This window comes from Priapulus caudatus, unplaced genomic scaffold (assembly GCF_000485595.1).
Source record: "Priapulus caudatus unplaced genomic scaffold, Priapulus_caudatus-5.0.1 Scaffold570, whole genome shotgun sequence".
Classification (NCBI taxonomy): Eukaryota; Metazoa; Priapulida; class Priapulimorpha; order Priapulimorphida; family Priapulidae; genus Priapulus; species Priapulus caudatus.
In genome coordinates this window covers 62,807-76,172 of record NW_014577631.1, presented here as the reverse complement: position 1 = coordinate 76,172, position 13,366 = coordinate 62,807, and the positions used below count along the sequence as shown (strand labels likewise).

The window sequence follows — 13,366 nt, the reverse complement described above, 5'->3', positions numbered from 1 at the left end:
CGATGACCCCTCGGGTTTATGACGACGCGATGCCGCGTGTAACGCCGCGCGATGACCCCTCGGGTCTATGACGACGCGATGCCGTGCGTAACGCCGCGCGATGACCCCTCGGGTCTATGACGACGCGATGCCGCGCGTAACGCCGCGCGATGACCCCTCGGGTTTATGACGACGCGATGCCGCGTGTAACGCCGCGCGATGACCCCTCGGGTCTATGACGACGCGATGCCGAGTGTAACGCCGCGCGATGACCCCTCGGGTTTATGACGACGCGATGCCGAGTGTAACACCGCGCGATGACCCCTCGGGTTTATGACGACGCGATGCCACGCGTAACACCGCGCGATGACCCCTCGGGTCTATGACGACGCGATGCCGCGTGTAACACCGCGCGATGACCCCTAGGCCATTAGCCTTCAGATAACAGCTAGAGCAATATCCGGGTGTGTGTGTGGGGGGAGGGGGGAGGGGGTACCGGGACGAATATAGCCTCTGCGTGGTGTTTGTGTGTGTGCGGTTATTTACTCGTGATTGCGTTTTCCAGAACTTGCTTAGAAAGATCTGATCGCGTCGTCGTTCATTCGTGCCTCGCCTTTCTTGTTTACGGCAGGTGAACGTGGGTCTGCTGGTGCTGTCGCTGTTGAATTATGGCCTGCCCCTCTACCTGCTCAAATATTGCAACGGGCTCGACCGAGCAAACACCCACTTTGCCTTCGTACGGTCAGCTGCACTCATCACGTCACCATCCTCACAGGTACGTACGCCACCTTTGATGAGATTTTACACAGGTGCGCAGGCTACCTTTGATTAGATTTTACACAGGTCCGTGCACCACCTTTGATTAGATTTTACACAGGTATGCACCCCACCTTTGATTAGATTTTACACAGGTACGCACATAACGCACCCCACCTTTGATTAGATTGCACCCCACCTTTGATTAGATTTTACACAGGTACGCACATAACGCACCCCCCTTTGATTAGATCTTAAGAGCAGGATATTTCATTTGGACTTCGTAATCGAGATTTTCGGGTCAGATTTTAATCGGTGGCATGTAATTAGTCTCACCGCGTGAGGGTAAACGTCTATACGACGTGGTGAAATACCCGAGTGTTTCTTGGAGCTAGCACGCATATATGCATTCACGGTTTCCGGTGGTGACATTGGCAGACGTATGAGGTGCACTTACACGAGGTGGCGTGCGCATTATTTTATCACGAAATGATCGGTTACTGGACGTTTCTTTTTTAGCAAGTTTTAGCAAAGTTTAGCGAGTGAAAAGAACCATACACGCGGTAAAAAAACGACCCAATAAATTCGTGCATTCGGACAGTTTTTGTTTCTCGAGTTTCTAACGAAACGTTGATGGCTACCGTACAATACGAGTAACGACGCGCTCTTCCATTTCTCCTAGGTCGTACTTCTGTCGTCGCCGACGAAACCAATCGACGGCAGCCTCACCGACGCCGCCGCGCTGGACAGGTGCGAGGAGTGGTCGTCGGCGCAGCAACCGACCTTTGGCCTCGGCTGCATCTACGAGGAGGACAAGGTTTTCAACGAGCAGGAGGAGGAGGAGGGAGCGGCCAGAGACATGACGGGCACCGACGCCATCTACCGGCCGACGACCATACCCGTGCGCGAGAACGCGTAGTCGCGAGAACGCGCGGGCGGGGTGTACGCCTGGTGAACATACACGGGGTCCGAGATGAAAGGCGAACACATAGCGAAGTAAGATGAAAGCTGAATGAACAGAAAAGTCTAGGATGAAGGGCGAACAAACAGCGAAGTAAGATGAAAGCTGAATGAACAGCAAAGTCTTAAGATGAAAGCTGAATGAACAGCAAAGTCTTAAGATGAAAGCTGAATGAACAGCAAAGTCTTAAGATGAAAGCTGAATGAACAGCAAAGTCTTAACATGAAAGCTGAATGAACAGCAAAGTCTTAAGATGAAAGCTGAGTGAACAATGAAGCTGTACAGAGCGGTCTAAGAAGAAACGAGAAATGGAACAGCGCTGTATATTTAATTACCGCATCGAGGTGGCACGCAAAAATTGTGCGGTGAAACTCGCTACAGATGCAGCGATGGCAGCTTGAAAGAGAGAGAAAGACAGACGGAAAAAACGTTATGTTTCTAACGTTTGTATACCGCGGTGTATTTATTAGCAGTGAGAAACTAGCACGGTATGGGTTGTGGTGGGTGTGTTTCAGCGTTTATAGCTAACACAAGCATTGTGTCGTATGCGTAATTCCTTGTGCTCGTGGCAAGGATGTGAGGTGACGTCACGAGAATGTGCTGTTGGACCAATAGCTGTGGAGCTCAACATGATAATTTTAGTGTTCAGAAACAGCAATGTGATTTGTACATATATTAGTGCTATTCCGATCCTGTACAGTGTTGTGTCGTTGAGAAGTGGGGCGTTGTGTGGGGATCGGTGTACATATAGCGGAGCAGATCCAGGGGCAGGATGAATGTGTGAAATCCTGGTTTGTAAATACGTTACGTTAGTTGCAGTTGAGCTGCATGTGAATGGTTGCCTAAAGTGCCAAAAATCAAAACGAAAACATGCTATATAATATATTATCAGGAGTGTATAATATATAGACACACAATATATTATATATATATTATATCAGAAGCAGATAATAGGGAATTTCCTATTATCTACTTCAGATATATATATATTATACACTCCTGATATTATGTGAGGACTAGGCGAAAGTTGAAAAAGAAATGGAGAGCTGTAACTGTTACTGAGTGTCAGTAATGAATGATCTGATTGGCAAAATCTAAATGTCAAAAAATACATTGACAGGCCGGCTCATCACATATCACGTCATAATATTGCCCAGCCATGTAGTGCCAATATTTTTTGTAAAGTTTTTTTACTGGACGATTTACGGTGTACTACCTTTGATCATGTTGATTATACATGTCGGTGCGTGGATTTTAAACAAGGTGTGTGGTGACCTGATGCACGAAGAATGTGCTGGGTCGACTCATGTCGGTTCCCATTTAGGTTTTTCTTGCCCCGTCTTTGTTTTAAAATGCCACTAGAAGTGCGTAACGGTTACGGATAAAATTCGAAAAGTATACGAGTATAACTTTCAAATGAACATAGTTACGTAATGCTTTGATATTCACGCTCAACTAGTTTTTTTTTTACAGTTAGTGGTCCTACACTGTAAGTGTAAGTTGTAACCATAGACTAACAGTAACAATAATTGTTACTGTTAGTCTATTGCATAACTGATGTACGATACATTGCAAAACAGTATTAGAGATTAGTAAGTCGGGCCGTGCAAAATGTGTTCAAAATGAGAATTTATCAATGTTATGGGTTTGTTACTATGATAATAGGATTTTGACAATGTAAATTTAATAATCTGGAATTAATTTGTGTTTACATTTGGATATTTTTTGTACGGGTTACTGCCAATTTGTCGAATATGCTAACCCAGTCAGGCAGTATCTTGAAACACTACACTTATTATTGTGGTGCGTACAGGTTGAGTGTGATTGTCGATTTGTGAGTCTGTTGTACAGGTTACTGCATAAATACATCTACGTGCATACACGTAGTTCCTAGGTGACCATAGTTGGCCTTGTTTTTGATGTTACATGAGCAATTAATTGTGCAAATTGCAGGTGCAGTTTTATTGCATACGCGTGTATATGCTTGAGATGCTATTATATAAAGCCTTGTACTTTCCACAAAGAAGAAGTGTCAGCGTTCATTTCCAATGATACATGAAGAAGGAATAATTCTAGCCCACAGTGGAGGTATTGGGTGATAATGAAACAAGTGATCCGATATCGTACAGTTCAGAGTCGAATTTAGTAGATGAAACAACAGATTACACAGCCTGCTGATCTTTAAGTTTTTTTTTGTAAATACGAGTTGTAAAAACCTCTGAACTACTGGTGTGTCACTGTTGTAAATATGTGGAATAAATAAAGTTGAAATAGTTTTCGCGCAGTTTCGTGTAATTTTGTTTCTTGCAATAAAGTTCCTACTATACAGTTAAATACGCGGGATGAGCGAACTATAATGTAGTAATACTTATCTTACTCTGGCTGCTGTCCTTGTATGTAGTAATTACCTGTTTAAGTGACATAATAGTTATGCCATATAGTCAACAAAATAAAAGCATGAAATTGTAATTATCGACAATCTGTATACCTGCTTTAATCGAATACATGCAGCTTACTTGAATCATGTAAGTCACAACTGTTTCATCACACTTGTTACCTGTTCACGAAATATCTTTGAATCTAGGAATTTGGGAAGTCTGTGCTGAATAACATCTGGGATTAAGGCCTTCTGATATACCTTTGCCACTGAACGTTACTGCAGTAGTTAACCTTCATCCCAAAGATTTATGAAAGTACCCGGTAGTTCAATTTTAGTCATTCCAACACTGGGAGAAACCATATGATTACAGTTACTATAGCGTTAATATGGTGCAAATTTATTTCACTTACATGTAGACTCGTGGTACTGCAGGCAGTTATCAAAATAACCAGAATTGAAGGTCGCACAAAGTCAAATGTATCAGGCTTGCAATAACAGTGATCTGCGCATAAGTAAAAATATGGCATGAAGGTGACCAAACCTATTATGGCTCATAGGGTCTATGTACCCCAGGGTACTGATGGAACGTACCCTGGGTACGGTCCGGTATATCGGAACGTACCCTGGTAACTATTTGATATGGTTAGGGTTAGGGTTAGAGAGTAGGCGTAGGCGACTCCCTAGACTTGTTAGTGGAGTAGGCGAGGTACGGTCCGGCATATTAGATAGTACTAGGGTACGTTCCGGCAGTACCCTGGGGACATAGACCCTCTCAGCCTTATTATGGTCACAAAAATTCATTCACTGTTACAATGTTTTGAAATAGTGACCATATATAACACTATACGATATCTATAACACCGAATTTTTCGGAAACGACTACTGTAATACATAATACATCCATCCAGTTAATAATCTAGCAAGCATAATGTAGTAGCATATCAAAATAAATTGCATGAACTATAAATCGCTTAATAATAACGATACCGTCTCGATTGCAACAATGATGAAACAACGACCAAGTGATTGCCAAACAATGACCGAGCAATGGGGGGGGGGGGGGGGAACAATAATCGCTAACAAGAGCGAAGAACCAAAATCGCTAAACAGACCGAAGTCAAGCAGACCTGAATGTCGCGCGGCGTTACGCAAAAGAAGCGTGCCCGCGTGTACGCAGTCAAATCGTCCCGAGCCACAGTCTAGCATGAAACTCGCCTGCGACACCGCGTCGTCCGGCTGTGAGCTCTCCGTGTTCACAAGGACGCGGGCAACTAACGGCCTGGTCGGGCACAACGGCACTGTAGCGCCGCCCGTCCGAGCGAAAGCACAACCGTGGCGACTTGAAGTCGAGCGATCCGAGCACCGCCTCGCCGACATATCGCAATGGTAGGATGCTCGCGTGCCCGGTTATGCGCAGCCGTTCGTGAGCGCGCGGCTGCTTCTGTTGAAACGAGATTGAAGGCAGAATTGCACTGTAGGGCGTTCGCCCGTGTGCTGCGCCTCTGCAAGATATCGTCGTCAGAGCGCGAGCACGAGCGCTCAAATGTTGCAGAGGTGCAGCGGCGCCGGCGTCAGGTGCATCTGCGCCGCGTGCTACGGGCGCGATGTGTGCTTCATTACGACGCGCCTTCGCCGACGTCAACCCGCAGATGCCGCAGCGTACGATCCGCCGCGACGGTCACCCACCAGGGGCGCTGGCAGCAGCAGCGCGCCCCCGCTCACGCTCGTCGGCGCCGCGCCGGCGCCCTGCCGCTCGTCGTCGGGAGCGGCTGTGTCGCAGTAACGCCTCGAGTCGCACGAAACGAGGTCGTTAGGGATCGCAGCCGCGCGCACTCGACCATGCCGTCGTCATTGGTGCGGCCCTCTTGCGTGTGGCAAAACACTGCGCCGCAAGTAGACCCGAGTCCGTCGGCGACGCTCGCCACCCCGTGCTCCATCTGACGCGATGCGCACGCCTCGAGGTAACCATGGGATCCAAACCCGCGGCGCGGCCGCACGAGAAGGCGACACCTTCTTGCGATCTTGCACTTTCTTCGCGGCCTGGCGACTCGCGCGGGCGTACACTCAGCGCAGCCGTGTATGCGTGAAGCCGTCGGGGAGAATCATAGATCCGCGTCGGGACGAATCGAGGTGCGTCGACACCGCGACGATGACCGTGGCGTCGCTAGAGACTCTCGTGCATCGAAGCGCGGCGCATCGTCCTCGTATATATACGTTCTCCGAGTCGGCCCCGATAGACCAAACCTTGACAGTGTCAGCCTGCCTCGCGTGCGTGTAGAAACGGGGATGCGTAAAGTAAACACCTCCCACACGCCATGCCACACTGTAGTACTGTGACTCCATCTCGTGCTGTCTGTACAGCTCGTGTGCGGTAATTCGACCACGCCACCAAACCGTTCGATATGAACATTACTTTTCCAATGAGACTCCACATTCAATCAAGATAAGCACAGAATTAATAAAGTTGTGTAAGCAGCGTTTATATACGGAAAAGTAACTCTAAGTAACTAGTACCCGCTTACATTAACTCGCTGGCTACTAGAACGAGCCATTAGGGATGCGCGGGACCAACTTAAGAACGCTTATACCCGCCTATAAAACGTCTGTGGTAGGCAATTAATGCTTTACTTGACAACAACAATGTTTTTGTCCACAACCCGCCCACCCCTCCACGTGCGGAAATACATAGTTCCCGCTGACTGGCTGGAGTAAGTTGGTCCCGAGCATTCGTAATGGCTGGTTCTATACACTGGCAGCAAGAACAAGTCTGCACGAGCTACAGCACACACGGCGCCATTGACTATATATATATACTACTACTAGTACTAGTACTACTAGTATCAGGAGTAAGATAATATAGGATATATATTATATCATCTTATTATTAACCACCTATATTATCACCTATTATTATCACCTATAGTATATTATCTTACTCCTGCTAGTATACTACTACTAGTACTACTAGTAGTAGTACTACTACTAGCAGGAGTAAGATAATATAAAAGGAGTATGACACTCCAAAACACGGCAAATTCAACATTTGCTTGCCTAATTTTACCGATGATATATTACGTGCAACTCGATAAAAATTACATCTAAATTAGCGTTGGACATCCACCTCACACTCAAACTTTACTTAGTTTCCATACCTCTTCTTTTTATGGAGATATAGCTTTGAACGTCACACATGGTACAGCGTCATAGCGTTTGACTAGGCTGGTGGCTCAGCTTTCCTAGACTTCCGAACTGTTGTTATGCAGTGTGAGAAATGGTCTTTTGTCTGTTGACAAGAATGGCTGTGTCAAGCGGGGTGCGATGGGGGGTGGCGAAGTGGAATGAGTCAATGAGATCTCGCGACATTCGTAGTTTCAAACCCCCCTCGCACCCCGCTTGACACCGCCAACAAGGGGCATTCTTGTCAACAGACAAGAGACCATTCCTCACACTGCATAACAACAGTTCAGAAGTCTAGGAAAGCTGAGCCACCAGCTAGTCAAACGCTATGAACCATGTGTGACGTTCAAAGCTATATCTCCATAAAAAGAAGAGGTATGGAAACTAAGTAAAGTTTGAGTGTGAGGTGGATGTCCAACGCTAATTTAGATGTAATTTTTATCGAGTTGCACGTAATATATCGTCGGTAAAATTAGGCAAGCAAATGTTGAATTTGCCGTGTTTTGGAGTGCCATACACCTTCTATATTATCTTACTCCTGCTACTAGTAGTATACAGGGTTCTTGTTAACTTTTGACAAAGCAGGTAATTTGACAATGAATAGCAGGTAACTGTTTTTCCGGCACGGACGGTAGGGCAAGCGGCGAAGGCACGAAGCCCTGCTAGGGGGGTCCGGGGGCATGCAACCTCCGGAAAAAAATTTCTGATTTGACCCACAAATACTGAAATCGCCTATTTTGATGGGTATGGGTTCTAGAATTTGGTAGTTTAGATAGGAAAATATATGCTATTAAGTATCTATTATAAAAAGAAAAACCTGCCCGTGCACAGAGTTAGTCTTGGGTTGGAAGTATTTAAAATAAACTTCGTTTTTTCAAATATGGNCGCCGCGTGTCGCTAGGCAACGTCCTCCCACTCTAGCATGAGACTCGCCGCGACTACCGCCTCGTTCTTCAGCTGGTGAGTCTCCTCGTGTTTCACAAGGTACGGGCGAGACTTGAACGCGGCCGCGCACAACCGGCACTTGTACGGCCGCTCCCCCGAGCAAACGCACACGTGCGACTTGAAGTCGACCGAGTCCGAGCACGCCTCGCCGCACAGGTCGCACTGGTAGGGTCGCGTGCCCGTGTGGATGCGCAGGTGTCTGTTGAGCGCGCCCGCCTGCGAGAACGAGTTGAGGCAGATGTTGCACTTGTAGGGGCGTTCGCCCGTGTGCGTGCGCATGTGCACGATGAGCGTGTCATAGCGGCGGAACGAGCGCTGGCAAATGTTGCAGAGGTGGCAGCGGCGCGCGGCGTTGGTCCACTGCGCCGCGTGCACGCGCATGTGGTGCTTCATGACGCGCGCCTGCGTGCACGTCACCCCGCAGATGCTGCAGCGGTATGCCGCCGACACGTCCACCCCACCAGGGAGCGCTGGCAGCAGCAGCTGCGCCCCCGCCTCACCCTCGTCGCCTGCCGCGTCGTCGTCGGGAGCGGGCGGAGGGTCGCAGTACGCCTCGAGGTCGTCAGGAAGCGAGGGGTCGTGAGGGATCGTCACAGCCGCGCCGCACTCGACCTCGTCGTCATTGGTAGCGCCCTCTTGCGGTGTGGCAAAGCACTGCGCCGCGAGTAGACCGAGTCCGTCGGGCGACGGCTCGCCACCCGTGTCCTCCATCTTGATCGCGCGCACGCGCTCGAGGAATCCTGCGGGATCCAACGCCGGCGGCGCGGCCGCACGGGAAGGCCGACCTTTCTTTGCGATCTTGCACTTCTTCGTCGGCGTGGCCGACTCCGCGGGGGCGTACGACTCAGCGGCGGCGTGTATCGCGTGAATGCCGTCGGGGAGAATCATAGATCCGCTCGGATCGAAATCGCAGGTGGCGTCGACACCGACGATGACCGTGGCGTCGCTAGAGACTCCCTCGTGCATCGAGTGCGCGGCGGCATCGTCCATCGTATCGCAGACGTTCTCCGAGTCGTGCCCCTGAGAGACGAGAACTTTGCAGTGCACCTGCCTCGCGTGCGTGTAGAAGGCGGTGATCGTAAAGAAACACTCCCAGCACGCCATGCACCTGTAGTACTCGTTTGACTCCATCTCGGTGCTGTCGTCGTCCAGCTCGTGTTGCGGTAGATTTTGATCCATCGCCACCAACCGATCCAATAACATTACTTTTCCAATGAGGACCTCCACACAATCAAGATACAAATTAAAATTGTGTTAAGGAGTGTTGTTTACGTTAAAAGTAGCTCTAGTACTATAGCCCGCTTACATTAACTGCCGCTGGGCTATATAACGAGCCATTAGGATGCGCGGGACCAACTTAAGCACGCTTATACCGCCTATAAAACGTCTGTGGTAGGCAATAAGCCTTACTTGACAACAACAATGTTTTTGTCCACAAACCCGCCCACCCCTCACGTGCCGGAAATACATAGTTCCCTCTGACTGGCTGGAGGTAAGGTTGCGTCCAGAGCATTCGTAATGGCTGGGTTGCTATACACATGGCAGCAAGAACAAGTCCGCACGAGCTACAGCACACACGCCGCCATTGATATAATATTTCTACTACTAGGACTAAGTACTACTAGATATCAGCGGAGCTAAGATAATATGGATATATTATTATATCATCTTATTTATTAACCACCTATATATCACCTATTATTATCACGATTATTATCACCATAGTATATTATCTTACTCCTTGCTAAGTATACCTAACGCTAGTACTACTAGTAGTAGTACTACTTACTAGCAGCGATAGATAATCGAGGGCATGAGATTAAGATAATTTAATTTTCAGCTGACGAATTTTAATTTAGCAAACAGAGGAGCGATGCACATGCGAGGACCGTAGCGTCATTTTTTAAAAGAATGGTGCAATTTGGTGCATTCTAAGCTATTCTGGAACAAATTATAGAGACTCTGAATTTCACCTTGTTCAAGTTGTCAAAAGAACAAACGAACCATAAAGCAAATTGCGGGGGGGGGCTGAAAATAGGGCAAGGTTTTGTTATTAAATGTCTAGACATAATGATATGTTTATGTTCTCACCCGTCGCTTGCATTGTTTACTCAGACATAAGCTGCCTGCTGCCCGACCAGATCTTGATTGAAAAAAACACAATGCGAATTGAAACAATCAGTGCATAAGTCATGCACAGAACATGCACGCAGGCACATGTAACCCGCGCCCCAGGCGCCAGGCATGTCGTTACGTGATCAGGCTACCTCAAATGTTTGCCCCTCTACTGCAGCTGTGAACGCAGGATTCTCCTTTTCTGCGTACGCAAAAACAGATACACTGTATTACTTTGCTGTCAGCCCTACCTATCTACACTCTACAGTCTACAGTAGGTGCTGTTGAGGGTAATAATTTAAATTGTTTACATTGATTACCCCTTCCCAATTTTCGCAACGATTATAGAACGTTGTTCACAAAATCGACCCCTGGACTGGTCAAAATCCGCGATTTCCGCGGAACAGGAAAAATGCTCCGGAAGAATCTCATCCCTGGATAATATAGAAGGAGTATGACACTCCGCAAACACGGCAATTCAACATTTGCTTTGCCTAATTTTACGATGATATATTACGTGCCAACTCGATAAAATGTACAGCGTAAAATTAGACGTTGGGACATCCACCTCACACTCAGACCTTTACTTAGGTTTCCATACCTCTTCTTTTTATGGAGATATAGCCTTTGAAACGTCACACATCGGTTCATAGCATTTGACTAGGCTGTGGCTCAGCTTTCCTAGACTTCGAACTGTTGTTATGCAGTGTGAGAAATGCGTCTCTGTGTCTGTTTGACAAGAATGGCTGCTTCAAGCGGGGTGCCGATCGGGGGGGTGGCGAAGTGGAGATGAGTCAATGAGATCTCGCGACATTCGTAGTTTTCAAACCCCCCCTCGCACCCCGCTTGACACCGCCACACAAGGGGCATCTTGTCAACAAGACAAGAGACCATTCCTCACACGCCATAACACAAGTTCGGAAGTCAGGAAAGCTGAGCCCACCAGCTAGTCAAAACGTAATGAAACCATGTGTGACGTTCAAAGAGCATATATCTCCATAAAAAGAAGAGGTATTGCGAAATAAGTAAAGTTTGAGTGTTGAGGTGGATTCCAACTGCCTAATGTAGATGTAATTTTTATCGAGTTGCAGCAATAACGTCGAGTAAAATTAGGCAAGCAAATGTCTGCCAAAAATATTGCCGTGTTATTGGAGCTGCCATACACCTTCTATGTTATCTTACTCCTGCTACTAGTAGTATAAGCTCTAGACACTATAGCCCTCCGCTCGCGCAGGCTATTTAGAACATACTATGCGCAATTTCCAGGGAGTAAGCAAAGACATGTATTCCAAGTGGAGGGGTGGGCAGCGTTGCACGCGGCTTGCAAACCGCGCTAGCGCCTGCGCAATGAAAATGGCGGTTTGCAACCCCGTGCAACCTGCGCACCCCTCCACTTGGAAATACATTGTGCCGCTCACAACCGCCGGAAACTACGCTAGCGCTGCCCACAACAAAAAAAGGGCGCGCTTGAAAGTTGATAAACAATCTTCGTCGACGAGCTAATATAGCAAGTACAACATTTATGGATAGTTTGCCTGTTTCAATTGTTCAGTGTTTTATAGTACACTTAAGACATTTATGCGGCAGAGAATGTGCTTTATTTGGCGTACCGAAGAAGTTATTTACGCCAAAAAAGTTGTCTTTGCTTACTCCCTGGAAATTGCCATAGTATGTTCTAGAGCCCTTGCGGCGGAGCGGAGGGCTATAGTTCTTAAGAGCTACTACTAGTAGTTATATATATATACGTCAATGGCGCCTGTGTGTGTGTAGCTCGTGCGGATTGTTCTTGCTGCCCAGTGGGTCTATAGCCCGCGGCAACGTGTACACGGGAGTACTGCAGCTACGTTAAGTGAAGTCGATCATTTTCAAACAGTACTTACTAGCTACTACTATATACTAGCTACTACCTACTAGTAGAACAATAATGTAACCAAACCAAGAGATTAGGTATACAAAGCCTCCCTATCCTTTTGTGCGGAGGAATGCCCGAGTGAATCACTCGAGCGGTTTGCTGGCTGCGTTTTCAGAGACTAGGAACTTCAAACTGGTTTATTTCAACCCGAACCTTTCTCCGCTATTGGAACTTACTATGTATCGCAATACTCTGTATTTAACTAATATAAACCTGTACAAAATTCGAGTGACGAGCGCGCAATATACTGAGCGCCATTTCTGTTGGACTGTGACGTACGTTTCGGTTGAAGAGGATTTCACGGACCAAATCGGAGGGCGCTGCGTTTGCCGATCGCTATGCCCGCATGGGAAATGGTACGTCACAGGTCAACAGAAATGGCGGCCCTCAGTATATTCGCCGCCTCGTCATCTTTCGAATTTTTGTAACAGGTTTATATTAGTTTAATACAGATATTGCGTACATAGTAAGGTTCCCAGATAGCGGAAAAAAGGTTCGCTGTGAGAATAAACCAGTTTGGAAGTTCAGTCTCTGAAAAGCACCAGCGAAACCGGCCCGGATTACACTCGCGAATTCCTCCGCACAAAAGGATAGGAGGCTTTTTGTAACCCATCTCTTGGGTTTGGGTTACATTATTGTATCTAAGTACTAGTACTAGTAGTAGTAGTACTAGTCACTAGTCACTAGTACTAGTAGTAGTACTACTGAGTACTAGGTGTTGCAAATATGAATAGACATTTTGTAATTAATATAACGATAAATTAGTCAAAATTATATTTATAAATTATATTAACGCAGTTATACCATCTTTATATATATATAAGTTATCGAAAATAACCTACTTATACACTGTATGTACTGAAATGCAACTATGTGTCAAATGATGCTTCTCAAAACAAATCATGGATGCGGCGAATTCAGTTGTGAGACGCTCGCGCCATCTGGACTCTAACAAAAGTTACAAAACGTCTGTGTTTCTGTGACGTGACGTCACTTGTTCGGCGGACCGGCGGTTCCGCAATTTTCGCTAGTCAGACGAAATCAACTCACGAATATGGGAGATCAGTGGACGAAATCGACAAGTATCCGGGTACCCTGCCAAGCAGACAATCTTTTCCTGGCCGCGGAGAAATGGTGAGAC

The 13,366-nt window shown here is 47.1% G+C and overlaps 2 protein-coding genes across 2 annotated transcripts in view; one reads left to right on the top strand and one right to left on the bottom strand.

The window, feature by feature from the left end:
• LOC106811741 (large neutral amino acids transporter small subunit 4-like) overlaps nt 1-3,980 on the top strand; it is a 23,636-nt gene extending 19,656 nt beyond the window's left edge. Inside the window, exons 13-14 of the mRNA XM_014815455.1 lie at nt 611-754; nt 1,418-3,980. Coding sequence (XP_014670941.1) covers nt 611-754; nt 1,418-1,654 — 381 coding nt within the window. The 3' untranslated portion in view covers nt 1,655-3,980. The remainder of the gene's footprint in view (nt 1-610; nt 755-1,417) is intronic.
• Nucleotides 3,981-5,205: 1,225 nt separating this feature from the next.
• Nucleotides 5,206-13,144, bottom strand: LOC106811749 (zinc finger protein 135-like). Its single transcript, XM_014815467.1, has 3 exons — nt 13,068-13,144; nt 8,140-9,421; nt 5,206-5,237 (listed from the first exon to the last, which is right to left on the bottom strand). The coding sequence occupies exon 2, from the start codon at nt 9,399-9,401 to the stop codon at nt 8,151-8,153; it is 1,251 nt and encodes a 416-aa protein (XP_014670953.1). The 5' UTR covers nt 9,402-9,421; nt 13,068-13,144; the 3' UTR covers nt 5,206-5,237; nt 8,140-8,150.
• Nucleotides 13,145-13,366: the final 222 nt, after the last annotated feature.